Source organism: Neopsephotus bourkii, unplaced genomic scaffold, assembly GCF_033783945.1.
Source record: "Neopsephotus bourkii isolate Nb327-2 ecotype Australia unplaced genomic scaffold, CSIRO-AGI_Nbou_v1 NB_894, whole genome shotgun sequence".
Classification (NCBI taxonomy): domain Eukaryota; kingdom Metazoa; phylum Chordata; class Aves; order Psittaciformes; family Psittacidae; genus Neopsephotus; species Neopsephotus bourkii.
Window position 1 is genome coordinate 2,987,698 of NW_026901388.1, and position 18,365 is coordinate 3,006,062.

Below are 18,365 nucleotides of genomic sequence, written 5' to 3' on the forward strand. Positions count from 1 at the left end.
TCTTTGTACTCCTTGAAATAAATTAAACCAGAGTTTCAGCTTGGCAATTACACTTCATTTTTATCTCGCTTCTCCTTCCATCCTGTCATAAATTGGTTGGGATGCAGTCCTCTTAGACATTCACAGGATGCTGAACAAAATTTACTGTTAAATCTGGTTTGGATTGAGGTTATTTCCTCAAAACTCAAACCTGCAGGATTGCTTTTCTCCCTTTCACAATTATGTCATCTTTCTGTGGGGCTCGGGTTTTTTTTGTTCGTTTGTGTTTTTTGGCTGGTTGGTTGGTTTTTGTGGGTTTGGGTTTGTTGGTTTTTTGTTGGTTTTTTTGAGGGCTTTGTTTGTTTGGGGATTTTTTAATGAAAAGGCATTGCCTTGGTTTTCAGAGTTTTCCAGGATGTGGTCAACAAATCCCCTCACTGTCCTTATCGAACTTTTCTCATAAAACAATTGGGAGCAGAAAGTTTGGGAAATACACCACCATTTCTGTCTGAACTTAAATGACTCATGGATGTTTGTACCCTAAATATTCTGTTGAACTCACTGTCACATTTTCTAATGCTCTGTAGCATTAATGAAAGCAATGGGGCATTGTTTTGATATTGCTGTTTATTTTTTTCTTCAGCTGTGTGCTGCCCACCTGCCAACACGATCAGAGGCGCCAAACCACTATCAAGCAGTATGTCGGGCTCTGTTTGCTGAAACAATGGAACTGTACACTTTCTTGGCCAAAATTAAAAGTGCAAAAGAGGTAAGCAGTCTGAGAAGGTTTTCTGCTTTTGAGCTCATTACTGTGTGAATTAGGCTTACAAAATCACTTCTGTACCCAGCCAGTAGTGAATGTCAGATTCTTGAGGAAATGATCTGTAGTGTTCAAGAAGAGCAGTTCTATAGCTAAGTTTTGTGGTTTTTTTTCTTTTAGCCTGTAACTATTTATAGATGTCTTTATGTCTTGTAGAAATTGTTATTAATTGTGACTTGGGAGTAAAGCAGATTTTTGTCTTGGAGGATTACACGGTGCATACACACATCCATTCCTGCATGCCTGTATGCAATGTATTTGAGTCTAAAAGCTTCTCTGGTGTTTCAGGGATGTTGTGAAGCATCAGAGCTTTGCCTGTTGTTCCTCAGCTCCTTCTCATACCTTGTCTTTGGCTGTGGGTTATCTGAGGTTCTTCTTGCTCATATTTTGTCCCAAGGCAGCAGCTTCCCTTAGCTTTGATGATTAGCTTGTTTGACGTCACATAAGCTTCATAGCAGAGCCAACATCAAAAAAAGAAGCATTTCCACCTGTAGGTCAAGGTGCTAATGTTCACTGCCTGCTTGGCTGTTAGTGTGCACTGAAAGTCCATCCTATGAAGCACTAAAATGAAATGGTCAAGATGAAGAATAGCTGTGAGGGTGGGCAGATGATTTTTAGTGAAGATAATTTCGGTGATATGGCCTGCAGGTCTTTATGGCTCCATAAAGAATTGGTGAAGGGAAGGAAGGGCAGGAGGGGAAGCATGCCTCTTGAAGCTGGTTTCTTCACTGAAGCCAACTTGTCAAGTAACTACACTGTCCTCATTTTTCTTCTTAATAAAACCCTGAAGGATTTTCTTTTCTTTTGTAAGCCAACATCTACAGTACCTTTGAAAAGCAGGGTAAGATTTTACAGGCTGATCTAAGAATTTTGCCTGCTGAAAGACGCAGAGCTGTTCCACCCATGCACAGATGCTCCCGCTGTTTTCCTTCAAATGGTTCTAGGAAACAAACATAGCAAATGCCAAAAAACCCAAAGCACTCATTCCTTGTCAGGTTAATGAGCTGAATCAGCTCCTTTAAGGGTCAGAGCAGCACAAGAAAGCTTTCACCCTCCCACTCATGGTGGAAGTTGCAATACAGTCAGAGGCATGCAAGGAACTGGTCATGTCTTTCCTTCCTGTTTGGGATGCATCTGCCCAAGGGGGAGAATCTGTCAGAGATGTTTTTCTGTTCCAGTAGTTCTTGAACACTTTGGCCAGTTGTAATAAGGCATCTCTGTTGTCAGTATCAAAGTAAAATATTGTGTTTAATAACCATTTAAAATAAAGCCTTAACATTTTTTTCATTATTTTAAAAGTAGAGGGGTGTTTTGAAGTTGCAAATTATTTAATCACCTTGTAATTGGATGTAAAAATGCAACAACATCTGATCACACCATAGAGCATACTACGAGTTAATCCCAAATGAAAGAAACCATTTGCCTTTCAAAGGCTATTAGGGATTGATTCAAAGCACATTTAGGTCAGAGGAAGTAATCCTTGTAGATGGAATTTTGACCCTACTGAAAGCACTGAAACTTTTATTGCTGCACCTAACCAAGGGCAGAATTTTGACCCTTTGATTTCATTTTACTCTGGATCAGTCCCCAGGTAGGCATGCAAGAAATGACCAAGAAAATTACCTTACAAAGAGCTTCTGGAATCTGAATACTTTGGGTTTATGATGTGCTTGATCCTTGCTTATAGTTTTTATGCAACTTTAGATTGGGAATGTATTTAATTTTGAAAATAATATAGTGTACAAAGAAAAAAATACGTATGAAGAAAATACAAGGTGGAATGCTGTAAATCTTGTTATACCATTTTAAAATGACCTCTGCAGTTGATACTTGAGGCAAGCAGTAATCATATGATCACACTAGGTTCGTGCCAGTAAAAGCTGTGGTATTGTTTATATGCTCTTCTCTCTTGCAAATACACAGAAGAACCTTAATTCATGAGCAATATGGTTAAATACCATTAAAGTCAATAAATTTATTTTTCTTTTCCTTCTGTTATTGTCATGTGCGTATTGGATATAAAGGAGAGAAACACTAGATACTTCAGTAAGAACTTTGTCATGCATTTGTGGTGATAACACTGCCAGATAACTGAGTTACATACATCAAATCCAGTTGGAAAAAACAACACCTTATACCGTGTAATACTGTGTCGGTGACACTAAAAAACTATTAGTTTGTTTCAAAACCTGACAGCTTTATTTGGAGATCTTTCTTTAGAATCCCTCAGACCTAGACACAGTTATGGAAATATAACAGTTGTGGAAATGAGATCAAAATGAAATTAAAAACAAAACAAAAATTATTTTTAAATTCCTTGGATTCCTTCTAGAGGCAGTGGATGGCATATGGGTGTCTATTTCCCACGTATATGAAGTTTCTGTTTCTTGCTCAGTGGATACTTAAACAGGCAGCTTCTCTGTAGCAGAAGAGACTCTTTATCTGCAGATACTCGCTTGCTAGCAGTGGACCAAGTAGGACCTATCTTATGCTACAGCCAAGGACAGGTTTAGAAGAGAAATAAACTGTGAAAGAGGCAGAAAAAATATTGTTGTGATGCTGTTTTCAGTTTGGCACTGTAAAAACTTGTCAGGATTTTGAAAGTTGCAGGATTTCATGAGCCATAGATCAGGAGGCAGGAGGGATAGGCCTGTAGAGCTGTAATATGTATTATTACTTTTATATATACTGAGTAGTCATGTGCTCTCCAGTCTGTTTTGTGAACATCACTGTCATATAAAAATGGAGCATAGATTCAGGAAGAGTTTTACTAGCATGTGTTTGGGTGAGTGTATTAATCAGAAATGATGAAGCAATGAGTGAGCTGCTCAGGTCATCTCCATGGATGTCAAATAAAATGTTTTAGGCAGTTTGTCACAGACTCAGTGCCATGTGATTATTTCCAGTCTGACTCCCTGTGTGTGAAAGGTCAGCAGTAAAACTGGCTTGCAGACAGGGAGAGGTACTTCCATTCTTAAAGAGAATGAAACGTTTAATGTAGTGGATGTGCAGGACAGGACTCAAGCCACAGCTGAGCAAGGTGTGGTAATAGTATTACAGTAGTACAAAAAATAAAATAGAATAAAAATAGTAAGAATACATGTTTCTGTGGAATAGCAACAGCAACTCCAAATGTACAGTTGAAATTCAGGTAACTAATTTGATCTAACTGTGCATCCTTTAGCAAGATGGATGTTTTCTAGCAAGTTTACTGGCATGTTTTTTCAGCCTTCTGGCAGCATCTTTATGCTGCTCAGGCTCTACCATCTGCTGTCATCCAGAAGTGGTCTTTTGATGGGCCAAGACCTCTTCACTCTGTATTCTGCTGTTTAAGCATTTGCAGTTGATGGCAAAAATGGAGTACAGCTTGTTTCTCAGCTCAAGCAGTGAGCTTTTAAAATTGCAACAGAAAAATTCCACTAAAAGGGGAGGAAATGCATGTATATGTGGTAAAGGAGAAGATAGTTTAAATATCTGAACCTCATGTGAAAGAAAACATTAATCTTTCTTAGGGTCATCCATAAGTCATTCAAATCACCTTTGGTGGCATTTAGCCATAGACAGAACTCTAGGCACAAATAAGTGATGTCCATGAGATAAAGCAAATGTTCCTGCTGTGGCATATCTGGAAAGGTCACACACATTGCTCAGAAACAGCATCAAGTGTGGCTGGGAGACACAGGGACAGACTATGCAAGCATAGGAATGCAGAAATTGCTGCTCCAGATTGGACTGGGGATCCCCTGGTTTAGTATCCACATTGCTTTCTTGAGGACATATCTGCCCTACTCCTCCTTCAGTTCCCTGTTACTGCCCAGTCTTGCCTTCTACTAGAGTTAGTGCTCCACGTGTGCTTCATGTCTGAGTGAGCCAGCAATGTGCCCTTGCCACAAAAATGCCTTGCGGTGTTAAGGGCTGCACTGGGAGAAATATTGCTAACAGGTTGAGTGAGGTGATCCTTCTTGCCTACTCAGCACTGGTGAGGCCACAGCTGAAGTGCTGGGTCTGGTTCTGGGCTCCCCAGTACAAGAGAGATATGAACATACTGGTAAGAGTCCAACAAAGGGTCACAAAGCTGATAAAGGGGCTGAAGCATCTCACATATGAGGAGAGGCTGAGAGGCTTGGGTCAGTTCATCCTAGAGAAGAGGGTCTCAGGGATTGCATCGAAGTCTAAATACCTGAAAGGAGGGTGTAAGGAGGATGTAGCCAGGCTCTTTTCAGTGGTGCCCAGTGCCAGGACCTGAGGCAATGAGCCCACACTGAAACACAAGAGGTTCCCTCTGGACATAAGAGAACACTTTTTTACTGTGAGGGTAGCCGAGCACTGGCATGGGTTGCCCTGGATATGTTCAGAAGCTGGCTGGACATGGACCTGGGCAACTGGTTCTGATTGGCCCTGCCTGAGCAGGAAGGCTGGACCAGCTGACCTCCAAAGGTCCCTTCCAGCCTCAACCACTCTGTGGGTGGTACTAGTAAGTGATGTTGCCAGCCTTTAGCAGTGTAGGCTGTAGGTGATAAACTCTACAACTGGCACAGCTGGTGCTAAAAGATACCATGTGATGCTGGCCAGCATAAAACACAAGAAGTATCCATTAGGCCAATATCTCGATCAGAAGATGGTCGAATTTGAAATCCTCAGGACAGTGAGAAGAGCATGCAGCAAGCTCACTCCCTGGACTTCAAGAGAGCAGACTTTGGCCTCTTCAGGAACCTGCTTAGTAAGGTTCCATGGGATATAGCCCTAGAGGGCAGGGGGGCTCAAGACTCTTGGTTGTACTTCAAGGATCACCTGCTACAAGCTCGGGAGTGTTGCATCCCAACCAGAAGGAAGTGCAGCAGGAGGGCCAGGAGACCTCCTTGGATGGATAAGGAGCTGCTGAGAAAAATTCAAATGAAAAAAGAGTTTTATAGAAAGTGGAAGCAAGGACAGGCGGCCTGAGGAGAGTACAGGGATGTTGTCTGGGAAGCGAGGGACCAGGTTAGGAAAGCTAAGGCCCAGTTAGAATTAAACTTGGCTAGGGATATTAAGGATAACAGGAAGGGATTCTACAGGTACATAGCAAATAAAAAACAGACTAGGGAGAGCATAAGCCCGCTCAGGAAGCTCTCAGGAGAACTAGCTACACAGGATTTGGAGAAGGCTGAGGTTCGGAATGACTTCTTTGCCTTGATCTTGGCAAAGGCTCTGACCGCACCACCCAAGTCTTGGAAGGCAGACGCAGGGACTGTGAGAATGAAGACCTTGGGCTCACTGTAGGAGAGGAATTGGTTCGAGACCATCTTAAAAATCTGAACGTGCACAAGTCCATGGGTCCTGATGAAATCCATCCACGGGTCCTGAAGGAGCTGGCGAACGAAGTTGTTAAGCCGCTGGCCCTCCTATTTGAAAAATCCTGGCAGTCAGGTGAAGTTCCCAATGACTGGGAAAAGGGAAATATAACCCCCATTTTCAAGAATGGGAAAATGGATGACCGGGGAATTACAGACCAGTCAGTCTCACCTCTGTGCCTGGCAAAATCATGGAGCAGATTCTCCTGGAAGGCATGCTAAGGTACATGAAAAACAACAAGGTGCTTGGTGACAGCCAGCATGGCTTCACTAAGGGAAATCCTGCCTGACCAATTTGGTGGCCTTCTATGATGGGACTACAGAACTGATGGACAGAGCAGTTGGTGTCATCTACCTGGATTTGTGTAAAGTGTTTGACACTGTCCCACATGAAATCCTTGTCTCTAAATTGGAGAGACATCAATTTGATGAATGGACCACTCGGTGGATAAAGAACTGCCTGGATGGCCGCACACAAAGAGTTGTGGTCAATGGCTCAGTGTCTGGCTGGAGACCAGTAACGAGTGGTGTCCCTCAGGGATCGGTATTGGAACGGGTCTTGTTCAACATCTTCGTCACTGACATGGACAGTGGGATTGAGTGCGCCCTCAGCAAGTTTGCTGATGACACCAAACTGTGTGGTTCGGTTGATACGCTGGAGGGACGGAATGCCATCCAGAGGGACCTTGACACGCTTGTGAGGTGGGCTGATGCCAACCTGATGAAGTTTAACCATGCCAAGTGCAAGGTCCTACACCTGGGTCGGAGCAATCCCAGGCACAGCTACAGGTTGGCCAGAGAAGAGATTCAGAGCAGACCTGCGGAGAAGGACTTGGGGATGCTGGTTGATGAGAAAATGAACATGAGCCGGCTTCAGTGTGCACTTGCAGCCCAGAAAGCCAACGGTATCCTGGGCTGCATCAAAAGGAGTGTGACCAGCAGGTCAAAGGAGGTGATCCTGCCCCTTTCCTCTGCTCTCGTGAGACCTCACTTGGAGTATTGTGTGCAGTTCTGGTGTCCTCAACATAAAAAGGACATGGAACTGTTGGAACAAGTCCAGAGGAGGGCCACGAGGATGATCAGGGGACTGGAGCACCTCCCATATGAAGACAGGCTGAGAAAGTTGGGGCTGTTGAGCCTGGAGAAGAGAAGGCTGCATGGAGACCTCATAGCAACCTTCCAGTATCTGAAGGGGGCCTATAGGGATGCTGGGGAGGGGCTCTTCATTAGGGACTGTAGTGATAGGACAAGGGGTAATGGGTTCAAACTTAAACAGGGGAAGTTCAGATTGGATATAAGGAAGAAATGCTTTGCTCTAAGGGTGGTGAGGCACTGGAATAGGTTGCCCAAGGAGGTTGTGAATTCTCTGTCCCTGGCAGTGTTCAGGGCCAGGTTGGACGAGGCCTTGGGTGATATGGTTTAGTGCGAGGTGTCCCTGCCCATGGCAGGGGGGTTGGAACTTGATGATGTTAAGGTCCTTTCCAACCCTAACTATTCTATGATTCTATGATTCTGTATCTTAATCTGCCACGGTAAGTTTGACTCCTAAATTTTTTAGACATCAATGTACAACCTAAAGCATTAAGATTAATATTCCTTCCAAACTAATTAATACTTTGTATATTTTTATAATTGCCTATGTCTTCTATTGCACCGGAAGTCCATGTTTATCAAAAACTCATTCATAATTTCATTACCCACAGTGTTCCTTATAATTAAGTTTTTGGTAGAATACAGATTAAGCTTCCAATCTGTCATCTTTGTGCTATTCTGTTAAATCATGTCACCTTTCATTTCTGTTCCTTCTGATGTAAAAACATAATCTTTTCTGTCTGGCTGGATCTATTTCCATCTCGTCTGTATGAAAATATAAATGTACAAATTCGAATTACGTACACGAGTAGAAGCAAATTTTCTTCAGTACTTTCATGCCATGCAAAGACTCGGTTGGAAAACTGTTAATTACTAAAGTCCAGTGTTACTTTCCATTTAACATGGCTATATTGGTGTATTATTTGTAAAATATATGATAATAGAGGTAGTTAATAGGTACCTAAACAATGTTAATGGCTAACTTATTTTGGAAACACAGTCACTAGCCAAGTTACTTTTAATAGTCTCGTGGTTGTAATAGCTGTTAAGTACCCTGCTGCTTGGATTTTCAGAAAGCAGAGCTGCGGAAAGAAACTGATTCACAAATTTTTCTGTTCATAACTTCATAAGTTTTGCCTACACTTACAGTTTTCCAGTAACTCCACTTGTGCAAGTGTGGTGTTGTCAGGCTTGCAGCCCCATCATGATCTGTTTGATTAGTGAGGCACTGGAATAGGTTGTCCAGGGAGGTTGTGAATGCTTCATCTGTGGCAGTGTTCAAGGCTAGGTTGGACGAGGCCTTGGGTAATATGGTTTAGGGGCAGGTGTCCCTGCCCATGGCAGGGGGGTTGGAACTTGATGATCTTAAGGTCCTTTCCAACCCTAACTATTCTATGATTCTATGATTCCTCAGCTTAGGAGCTTTAATAAAGAAAGAGGCTGCTGTTTTGGTTTTGTGAGGGTTTGTTATTTTTTTCGTAAGTGATGCAGGCACTGTTACTCAACTATTATATGCACTTGATTTGAAGGTTTTTTTGCTTCTTTTTAAACAGTTACATTGAGCAGTAAGATGATTATTGCAGAGCTGAGCAAAATGCATTAACCCATACCATTCACTATATATGAAGAACATTGATATCCACTCAAGATGTTTTCAGGGACTGATTTAACTGACCCTATTCTCACGCTTAAATTAAATGAGGCTTGGGTCTTTTCAAAGAACTAGAGTAATACTGCCAAACCCTTGGAATTTAAAGCCAAGTTAGATAACTGAAGATATATATATATAAAAGCAGTATTTCCCCAGTGTGCAGGTTATATACTTTTTGAATGAACCTAGGGGTGCAAGAATATTTTATTTGTTTCTCAGCAGCATAAGAGCTACATGCATCATCAAACAAATGATTCCTCATTGCAAATATAAACGAGGAACTGCAACTGCAGTAGACTGTGTTCTGCAGTTGGGGAAAGATGAAGTGCAGATCTGGATTCCCAAGAATACTGTCTTCACTAAAATGTTACAATTTAGAGAGCATTCTGTAGAAGTGAGTCTTTGATGCTGTGCTGGCAAGTGCCTTACATAAATTCCCATCTGTCACCAAGCAAAGAAGAGCACATCTCAAATGTGGGACACACAGCAGCAGCAAATGAGCTGCTTGCTTTTAATAGTGCAGCAAGACATTTGAAGACATTTGGTATTTTTATTACTAGCTTTTGTCACAAAACGCGGGGGGGGCCCCCCCCCCCCCCTAAGTGGCTAAGTGCTGTAATGGTTTAAAAAAAGGCAAAGCTGTTGAAATTCGCTTTTTACACATCCAACCCTTATTTCCTGAACAAACAGCCAGGCTGTAATAGGTGAATCATGTCTGTGGTATGGGTCTGAGGTTCTGGAATCATTAGAAAAACCCTTTTAAGGTGTTTCTGCTTTCTGAAATTGAAACCCACTTAGGCCATGTATTTATTATACTGTAAGAGCTTTCCTTAAGCCATTGTCCCAAGGGTAAGTACCAGTGGCTACAGCAGCTGAGGTTACTTGCAGGTTTTGTATCACAGTTAAGATCTGACAAAGTGTCTATTGTATTTTAAATGTGTTGGTTTCTATAATTTACGATTGAAACAGCTACTGAAACCCATTGATGCTGGCTGAGAGTCCTAGAGGGAAATGGTAATGTTTCATTTAGCCTAGAAGTTTAAACATAATCATTTGTGACAGTGAATTTGTCAATTCCTAACCAGCACCTGATGTGTGGACAAAATTACCCCTTGTAAGCCTTCCTAAGTACTGGCTGCAAGGATAGAGCAATTCCTGTTTCTTTTTCTCCCCTGTCCTCCAGAGCTTTCTAATTTCTATAATTATGAAGGTTCCTTTCTTTTCTACTGTTCTCCACTAATTGCATGGTGGGCTGCGGTTAGGGGCCTGAGCCAGGTGCCAAGGACAGGAACGAACTGTCCCTACAGAGTGGGTGTGTATGCTGGTATAAGGGCAGCTGCTGGAGCGCTCAGCACCAGGATGGGGAGTTAACAGCAGCTCAGGTTTGACAGTAGCCTGTGGTCGTATCAGCTCCTTTGTACCATGAAACTGCACTTTAAGAGACTTATCTTTTGGCTGGCATGTTTTGCTTTTGCAACTCTCCAGTGCGTGTTAGCCAGCATCACTTACACCTGCGCTTTCTCGGGTAGGAACTCTCCCTGGAGCTATGTTCCAGAGCAGTTAATTAGATGGTTACTTTATTCGGAAGACCTTTTAGCTGCTCAGGGTGCCCCCCACCCCTTCTTGTTTTCTGCTGTTAGGAAAAACATATTGTAATCTTTTTAGCTTCATGGAATATTTATGTCACTCAAAGGCATTAGCCTTTGGGCATAAACGAGCCCAGTAAACTGTATGGTAGGGAGCATGGTCCCTGACAGGGGTAATTGCCACAAATCCACTTGAACAGGCAAAGTATAGATTAAGCAGCTGGGACATGTGAGTTTTTAAAAAATTAATGTGTACCTTCCAGTATGGAAAGGAGGGACAAATCTGGCAGCTGTGAGTTGATTTATTGAAGTTAGCTTTTTGATTACAAAAAGGACAAGGAGAAAGTACCAGAATGAGTTAATATTTTGCAGTTATCAATAAATGCTAGCAGTTTGCAAGTAAGCAAGTACAGTTTACGGATCCTATATTTGAAATGATTACTGCAACTGTATGATACACAAAAGACAAAAACCTGGGTGGTAAAATACGCATAAGCAAGGGGTTTGTTACTCATTCTTCCCATTTTTTTTTCCCCTCCTTGGAAAAGGGGGATTGCCTGTGTCAGACTTTCTGCTGACCGCAGCGACAGGACTAAAGCAAGTTTCCATACAGACATTCTTTCCCAATTGGGTATCCTATGGTGATACTGCAAGTCATGCCAACTTTCCCACGTTGTCCCATGATACATTTGCTTCTGGAGTATAGGTGATTTGTGTTTTTTCTAGAGTCTTCCTGTAAATTATGTGTTTTATTTTCATAGGGCAATGGTAGTATTTTTTCTTCAATATGAAAGTATGTTACTTGAGTAAGACAACAAATAACCCATCTGCTCTCTTTCCAAAACCCCTGTGGTGGCTGACTCACATGTGCTATCTCTGTAACCAGGTTTTTTAGATACATGCACTCTGTTAAATGTGCAAGTTAAGCAAAGTTCCAGTGCTTCCATTTCTTCCACTGAAATGTTGGCAGTTCTGGAACTGCTTTCAGGGGGGAAAAAATTACAAAATCCTCTTATTTTTAAGTTTTCTGGGAAGCTCAAAAGCTAAATTGAGACTGTGGCTGTTCAGTTCCATGAAGAGCTCAAGTGCTTACAAGTGAGAAAAAGCTTTTTGATAAATAAATACATCTGTCAGACCTCTGACCTGTTGCTTTAGTCTCATGAGATAAACAAGTAGTTGCAAAGATTTAATTATCTGTTTTGGATACATTAGTGAATACTTGGAAAACAGATCAAATTAAATATTTTTAAAGACTTCCTGGAAAATTCTGTAAAAGTGGAATAGAGTACTGAGAATTTGTTTGTACTGTTGGTTCCAGAAGGTTTAAATACAAAACTAAACCCAAAACTAGCACATTTGAGTCTAGTTATTTATATGTATAACATAATTTCTACAAAGTATCTTAAAAAGAATCCCTTTTAAAAAAGCCTTTTAAATCTTTCACTTGCATTTATGTATTTGCAGGCTTGCCTGTTTTTTGGTCTACTGTAACTTTTAGTAATTTTTCATGTTCTTGTTGGTGTGACAGCCTTTTTATGCTTTTCCATATTTCCATGGTATGCAGCAGTCTTAACCTTTGAAAGATCTGTTTCTGTTCCTTGCATGATTTCGTTACCCGGATTTCAGAATTTATAACCATGTTATACAGACTACTTAATTTCAGTGTGCATGCAAGTCTGTTGCTAATCAGTTTAGAGTGGTTCTCATAGCTTCTCTCCACAACTAGTTTTGTGGGAATTTCTTCTTTTTTTCTTCTACAAAAATGAATTGTCTTGAATTCAACAAATAATAGTAATTTTGGTAGGAATGGAATCTTTACCAGCTCAGTAATGTTTCTGTGTTGTAGGTTAACAGAGTTACTAGGTGGTTGGGTTTGTTTCTGTGTGTAGCCCAATTTTAGGAATGTTAAAATTTCTATGCAGTGTTTTTTCTCTGGCTATTATCTGAATTTCTTTCATATTCAAAATGTTAAGATATTTTTTTTTTTTTCATTTCCTACCATTTCAGGTCCACTTCATTTCCTGCATTTTCAGGTCCATTTCAATTAAGAGAAATATATTAAAAGAATATTTCATGTTACCTTTACAGCATTACTGAGCAACTCATGAAACAGTTGGTAGAGTACCCAAACAACATAACAGATGTCAAAAACTAAGCTTCAGTTTTATGTGAGAGTAATGCCACCATTCATTTATTGACTCATTTTCTTTTCATTGTCAGAATCTGAAGAAGATTCAAGAAATGGACAAAGAGGCAAGTGATGAATCCAACACAGATCTTGATGACTTAAAAAATGCTGACTGGGTAAGACAAAAATTGAATAGTGATTCAGCATCATTACTAGTTGTTTATATTTCTTTGTAATGCTTACTTAAATTGATTTATATTAAAATTAGTGTCTGGGATTTTTTTTAGCATATGAATTAAAAATAACTCGTGACAAGTTAGAACCAAATGAAGTCTCAACATTCCTTCACAGACAGTTAATACCAGTGTCCAGGCATTACATTTTTTCTTTAGACTGTTTTCATGAGAAGCTTTTGCAATTTAAAAAGACCGGACTGGACGTTCAGACAGGTATCATGCTGACTGCCCTTCAGAGGGGCAGCCAGGCAGTAGGCAGAACCACCAGCTGAATTTCTCCAATGATGAAAGAAACGCATTACGTAGAAATACTTAACAGAAAGTAGCTTGTTTTATTTTCTAGTTCCTGTTCTTGCCAGTTCACAGAGGCATATTATGAGGTCCTCAAAAATACTTGATTTCAATCTCTCAGTCTGTCCAGTTTTTAATCCTCTCCAGCCATTCTCACTGCCCAGAAAGAGAGAGAGGGAGGTGTTAGTGTGGTGGTCTTACAGGCAGAGCAAAAGGAAGTTGAGTACTGAGAGGTTATTGGTAGACCTCAGGATTTGGAATCTTTCTTTCTGTAGAAGAAAAACTGCTGGGAAATTTTGCAAGAAAGTTCTGGGCCTAAGGGAGATAAAGTTTTGGATTCAGTCACTGTTTTAACTGATACAGTATTAGCTGCAAGTCTAGAACCTTCTCTGGTGTCCCTGCGGTATACTTGAAACGGTAATAGAAATGGTATAGTATGAGAACTTCAAATCCTTTTTCTATATTATCTTAGAGATGAACATCACTTCAAGTGAGGTTCACTTGCAGGTCTGCTGAATTGCAACAAAGTTTTGTTACATTCGTGACGGTTAAAAATAGGCTTCTGTAATCTAAAATAGGTTTTGTTTGAAGAGTTAAAAATGAAATAGTACAGCTCCATATATCTGGTGGTGTCCAAAGCAGAAATGACAACTTTGGTTTAATCTAGGATGGTATCCAAGCGTAAGATATCCAGTAAAATTTCTCCTTCTTTTCTCTTCAGGCTCGTTTTTGGGTACAAGTGATGCGAGATTTACGGAATGGTGTTAAACTGAAGAAAGTTCAAGAGCGTCAGTACAACCCACTTCCAATAGAATATCAGCTCACACCCTATGAAATGCTGATGGATGATATTAGATCCAAGCGTTACACCTTAAGGAAGGTCATGGTAAGTCAAGATTATCACTAGAATTTGTCAAATCTAAAATGTTTTCTTCATTCTTCTCTTTTTTTTTTTCAGAACCTGAATTGATGGTTTCATATAGATGTTCATTTCATGTATGTTACTAAATATTCATGGTTTTTATATGGCATCTTAAATTTATGTAGTACATTGAGGGGGAAAAACATGGAACCAGCAAGTGATGAGTATTTTGTTTTCCATATGGCAGGTGTTTAAAATTCTGGAAGACACACAAACATACATGCTTGAACAAATGACTTGTGTTGCGTTTAGGATAGCCTTAGGAGTCATATCAAAAGTCCTGTCATGCATTCCATTGAGAGGTTGTTTCAGGCCTTTTTTATTGGGGAGAACATTCATCTTGAGTTACAACGTAATTTTTTTCATTTCAGAATGTAAAGTGCTACCATGTTGTTCATAAGTGATAATGTGGTGGGAAAGAAAAACCTACAGTGGTTGAAAACTTGTATTACCTACTATTTATATTACAGCATTTGAAAACATATGTTACCATGATCTGATATGAATTTTAAAGGAATATTCTATGTAAAAAATATATAAATCTTCCATTTGTAGAAATAGAGCTTAATTATTTTCAGCATATCCTATTGCTGCTTTCAAGTTAAGACAATATGCCAAAGCAAGCTGGAGATCATTGATGTATCCTCCTCCAAGATACTCATAAATGTGAAAGTAAGATTCACTTGAGGCACTCTTTTTATCAGAATCCATATCATATTTACTGATGTTCCCCTGTTCTTTCTTTCCTTTTGGTTCATACTGTGTGCAATGTGAAGATGTTCTTCCTTATAAGCTAGCAACTGATCTAAAGGGCTCCCTATCCCTAATAGGGCATTTTAAACCCCTTTGTCAGAGGCATGTAGTTGGTCAATGTCAATACTTATACCTTGCACTTACTTATCTTTGTAGGTTATTTAGCTACAGTGAAAGTATTGTCTTAGAATATTCAGTGTTCAAATTTATTTGCTTTCCTGACAAAACCTCACACAACCTTTGTTAGTGAGAAAGCTGTGAATCCACCAGAAGAATTCAGATATGGGGGTGGGGGTGGGAGATGAGAGAGACAGAAAGCATGTCGTTTATTCTCTCAGAGTTCATTAGGAAAAAGAATAAAGGAGGGAAAAATTGGAGCAACTACATGGGGAGCAAATAAATTAGCTCTGTTACAGATGTAAATGGCTTTTATGTATGAGCAGAAAGAACTTTCCTAATCAAGATCTGGATTTAGACTATCAGATTGTATTTATTTTCTGCAGCAGATGTTGCTTAAATGTTAAATCAATAGGGTAAAATACATACAGAGGTAATCATATTATGTCTTTCTGCCAACAATTCGGAGAACTGCGCTAAGTGATCCTACTACCTACTGCAAAAAAGGAACAGTCCCCTCAGGACTTTGATTACTGTATGCAGTCAGGATAGTAGTTTTGTTTGAATGGGAACCCCTGGGTCATCTGATTTTGCCTTTGTCAGATTAGACTTTAATTCATCTTCTGCTGAGCAAGCTCCTGCCTCTTCAGAAGAGATTTTCTTCATTATATGGTAGGTCTTGGAGGCACAGCTGCTCCTCTGCTCATCTAGACTCTTGCTGTATGCAAAATCCCTGTAAGAATCTATTTTTGCCTTGCTATATTGTCTACTAGGTAGATTGTCCAAAGTGACCCCTAGACATAAACATGAATTGGAATTACAGTCAGCTGCAGGTACAAAACATGTAGGGCTGCCTGTGATGCAATTGCTGACTTCATCTGACAACTTGCTAGCAACACCAAGTTAGAAAAATAACTTCTTTCTCATTAGAAATCCTAAATTCAGTAATGTGAATTCTGCTGCAGGGTCTGCTTGAAGAATGTGCAAAGCATGCACAATAATAACAGTGCAGCTGAATATGATACGTGGAGCCTGAAGGATTCACATAGAATTACAAGTTCAGCTAGATCTCATAAATACAGTATATTTTAGCTGATTGTCATGGATCAAGGCTGATTATAGGTACTCCTATCAGAGAAAACTGTTGTGGTTTTTGAGAAGAGGAGAAAAGGACAAATAATCCTAAATCAGAATTTGAAGGCAGCCTGGGAAAGGTGGATTATGTCTCTTTCTGTCAGTCAAAATGGATTTTGGCTAAATTCTTATTAAAAACTATATTTGCTTTAAATTTATAAGAAGTATTTTAGACTTAGTAGCTTGTGAAAATGCATATGCTTCTAATGATAATGGGTTAAGTAAATTTTTTACATAAATAAGATGCAACATGAAGTCTTGACTGTCCTTTTTATTAGTATAATGCTGTGTTTAATCTCAGTACTCTGAGTAGAAACTAGGAAGGGAACAGATGTTCCTGTTAGGTGGATTATTTAGGAACTGTTTTGGTGTTTCAGACTGTCACAGGTGTTAACAGGTGATAATAACTGCACCTGTCCTCACCTGCTTTTTGTCATAGTGCAAATGTCAGATTCTGGGCTTTTTGTAAATAACTGGTTTTGTTAGTTTCAGTGACATTGGCATTTCAATTTCAGTACATACGCAAGTAATATCAAATTTGTCACCTCTCTATCCTGATGCAGGAATCTTGTTTCCATGATGGTTGTGGGAACATGATAACTTTCATTCTGGCATTTTATAATCTTTAAATGACAGCCTACAGAGATTTTAATAGTGGTTTTCCCCTATGGAGCACTCACTCCCAAAAAGTTAAAAATTGTGAACATTGGTAGAATCAACATTTAGAAATGGGCAAATTTTAGAATTAAGTTACTCTTACAGGCTTATTTTTTCTTTATTATGCATATGTGTTAAGCTGCAGCTTTGAATTCCACATTGATTCACAATTGGCTCCCTTTCCTGCCCACCTCCCCTACTCCAACTTGTGCACCATTCACTGTAGTTGTTGAGCTGGGTTTACTGAACAGTAACTGATAACTCTTATGTTACTTATTCAGTGCGTGGCTGTAAGGTATCTTTTATGTAGTATCCAAACTCAGCATTATGCTGCATAACAGTTAAATTCTTCATAGGTAATAGTGCTCATCTTCATGTTTGTGCTCTTCACAAATGCCTGTGGTGCAGTGGTATTAGCTTGGCCATGTTGCAAAAGGGGAATTTAAGCATACAGGTTGATGCTATTATTAATCAAAACTATCCAGTAATTTGGTTGTCTAATCTGAGAGCCCACTGGCAGGGATGCTTGGGCATTTTTAACCAAAAATCATTTATTTACAGTATTTGGCATCTTATAGTACCTATATGAAATACAATAACAGCTGTGCATGGACAGTATTTTCATAAGTGAGATTTGAGATGTTTCAAGCTGGACGTAGAGAATGTGAGGAAAAGACTTTGACCAGTTTGTCCAGCTGGACATTATAGAGCCTGTCATTCTCTTATGCACAGGTCTAACTTAGTTTTACTGAGTGGTATTCAGCTGCCTTAAGCTGAGAACTCTCCTTTTTCATTTTCTGTCTTTTTCATATGTTTCTGTAGAAGTTCAGGAGTCATTCTCAGTAGAGCAGTGAGCTTTACAGTTTGTAATCATGCTTTAGGGGTATTCAAAGGAGTGACTCTGTGTAAGTACTATGGTTGTCAGGTGGGATCATAAACTTGTACCTACGGCAGATGTGCAAGAGCAGCTGTGTGAATACAGTGGCTTATGAAGTACCACAGCACTTCATTCTTGGACATTGGTATTTGAGCTTGCTCTGTGGTGTCATATACACACTGCATAACGACTGTGTTAACTATACCGTCTGCGTAATGAAAGGTGGCAAATATATATCTCCTTGTAATACTTTATTTCACAACAGAACTTTACCATAAGCTGTTCTGGAAATGGTGTAGCATGTTTAAATGGCTGTTTAGGTCTCTACATTTCTGATTGTTCTTTATAATAATCGTTATTAATCATTTTATAATCATTGGTTATGCTCCCTCACGCTGCCAGTTTTAATGCATTTACAGTGTTTGAGGTATTTATTTAAATACTGCTTTGCAGTTGCTGTCAATCTGGAATGTGACCAGAAAAAAAAAAAAGTTGGTTGTTTTTTCCCCTGCATGTATCGTGGCTGCATCTGTGCAGTATATCTCTGATTTAGATTTTAATCAAGAGCCGTTAATTTCAATTAGAATAAAAGATGCCTCATTAAAAAGAGAGTTAGTTTGAGTAAATAAATAGAACTAATGTGAATACAGAGGATAAAAGCTTCCCCTTGTGTCTTTCATATCAGTATCTTGTTTGGGTGCTGAGTGGAAGAAGGTTCTTCTTACACTGGAGCACCAGGTTCTGCCACTGGTGCTCCTGCTCTTGACTTCTGGCTATGAAACATCCACTTGC

At 39.8% G+C, this 18,365-nt stretch overlaps 1 protein-coding gene across 6 annotated transcripts in view; it reads left to right on the forward strand.

Moving 5' to 3' along the window:
- Positions 1–18,365, forward strand: part of SPIRE1 (spire type actin nucleation factor 1) — a 136,078-nt gene that overhangs the window by 81,424 nt on the left and 36,289 nt on the right. For all 6 annotated transcript variants that reach the window (XM_061357426.1, XM_061357425.1, XM_061357429.1 and 3 more), the window contains exons 4-6: positions 623–748; positions 12,679–12,762; positions 13,835–13,999. In XM_061357426.1, coding sequence (XP_061213410.1) covers positions 623–748; positions 12,679–12,762; positions 13,835–13,999 — 375 coding nt within the window. The remainder of the gene's footprint in view (positions 1–622; positions 749–12,678; positions 12,763–13,834; positions 14,000–18,365) is intronic.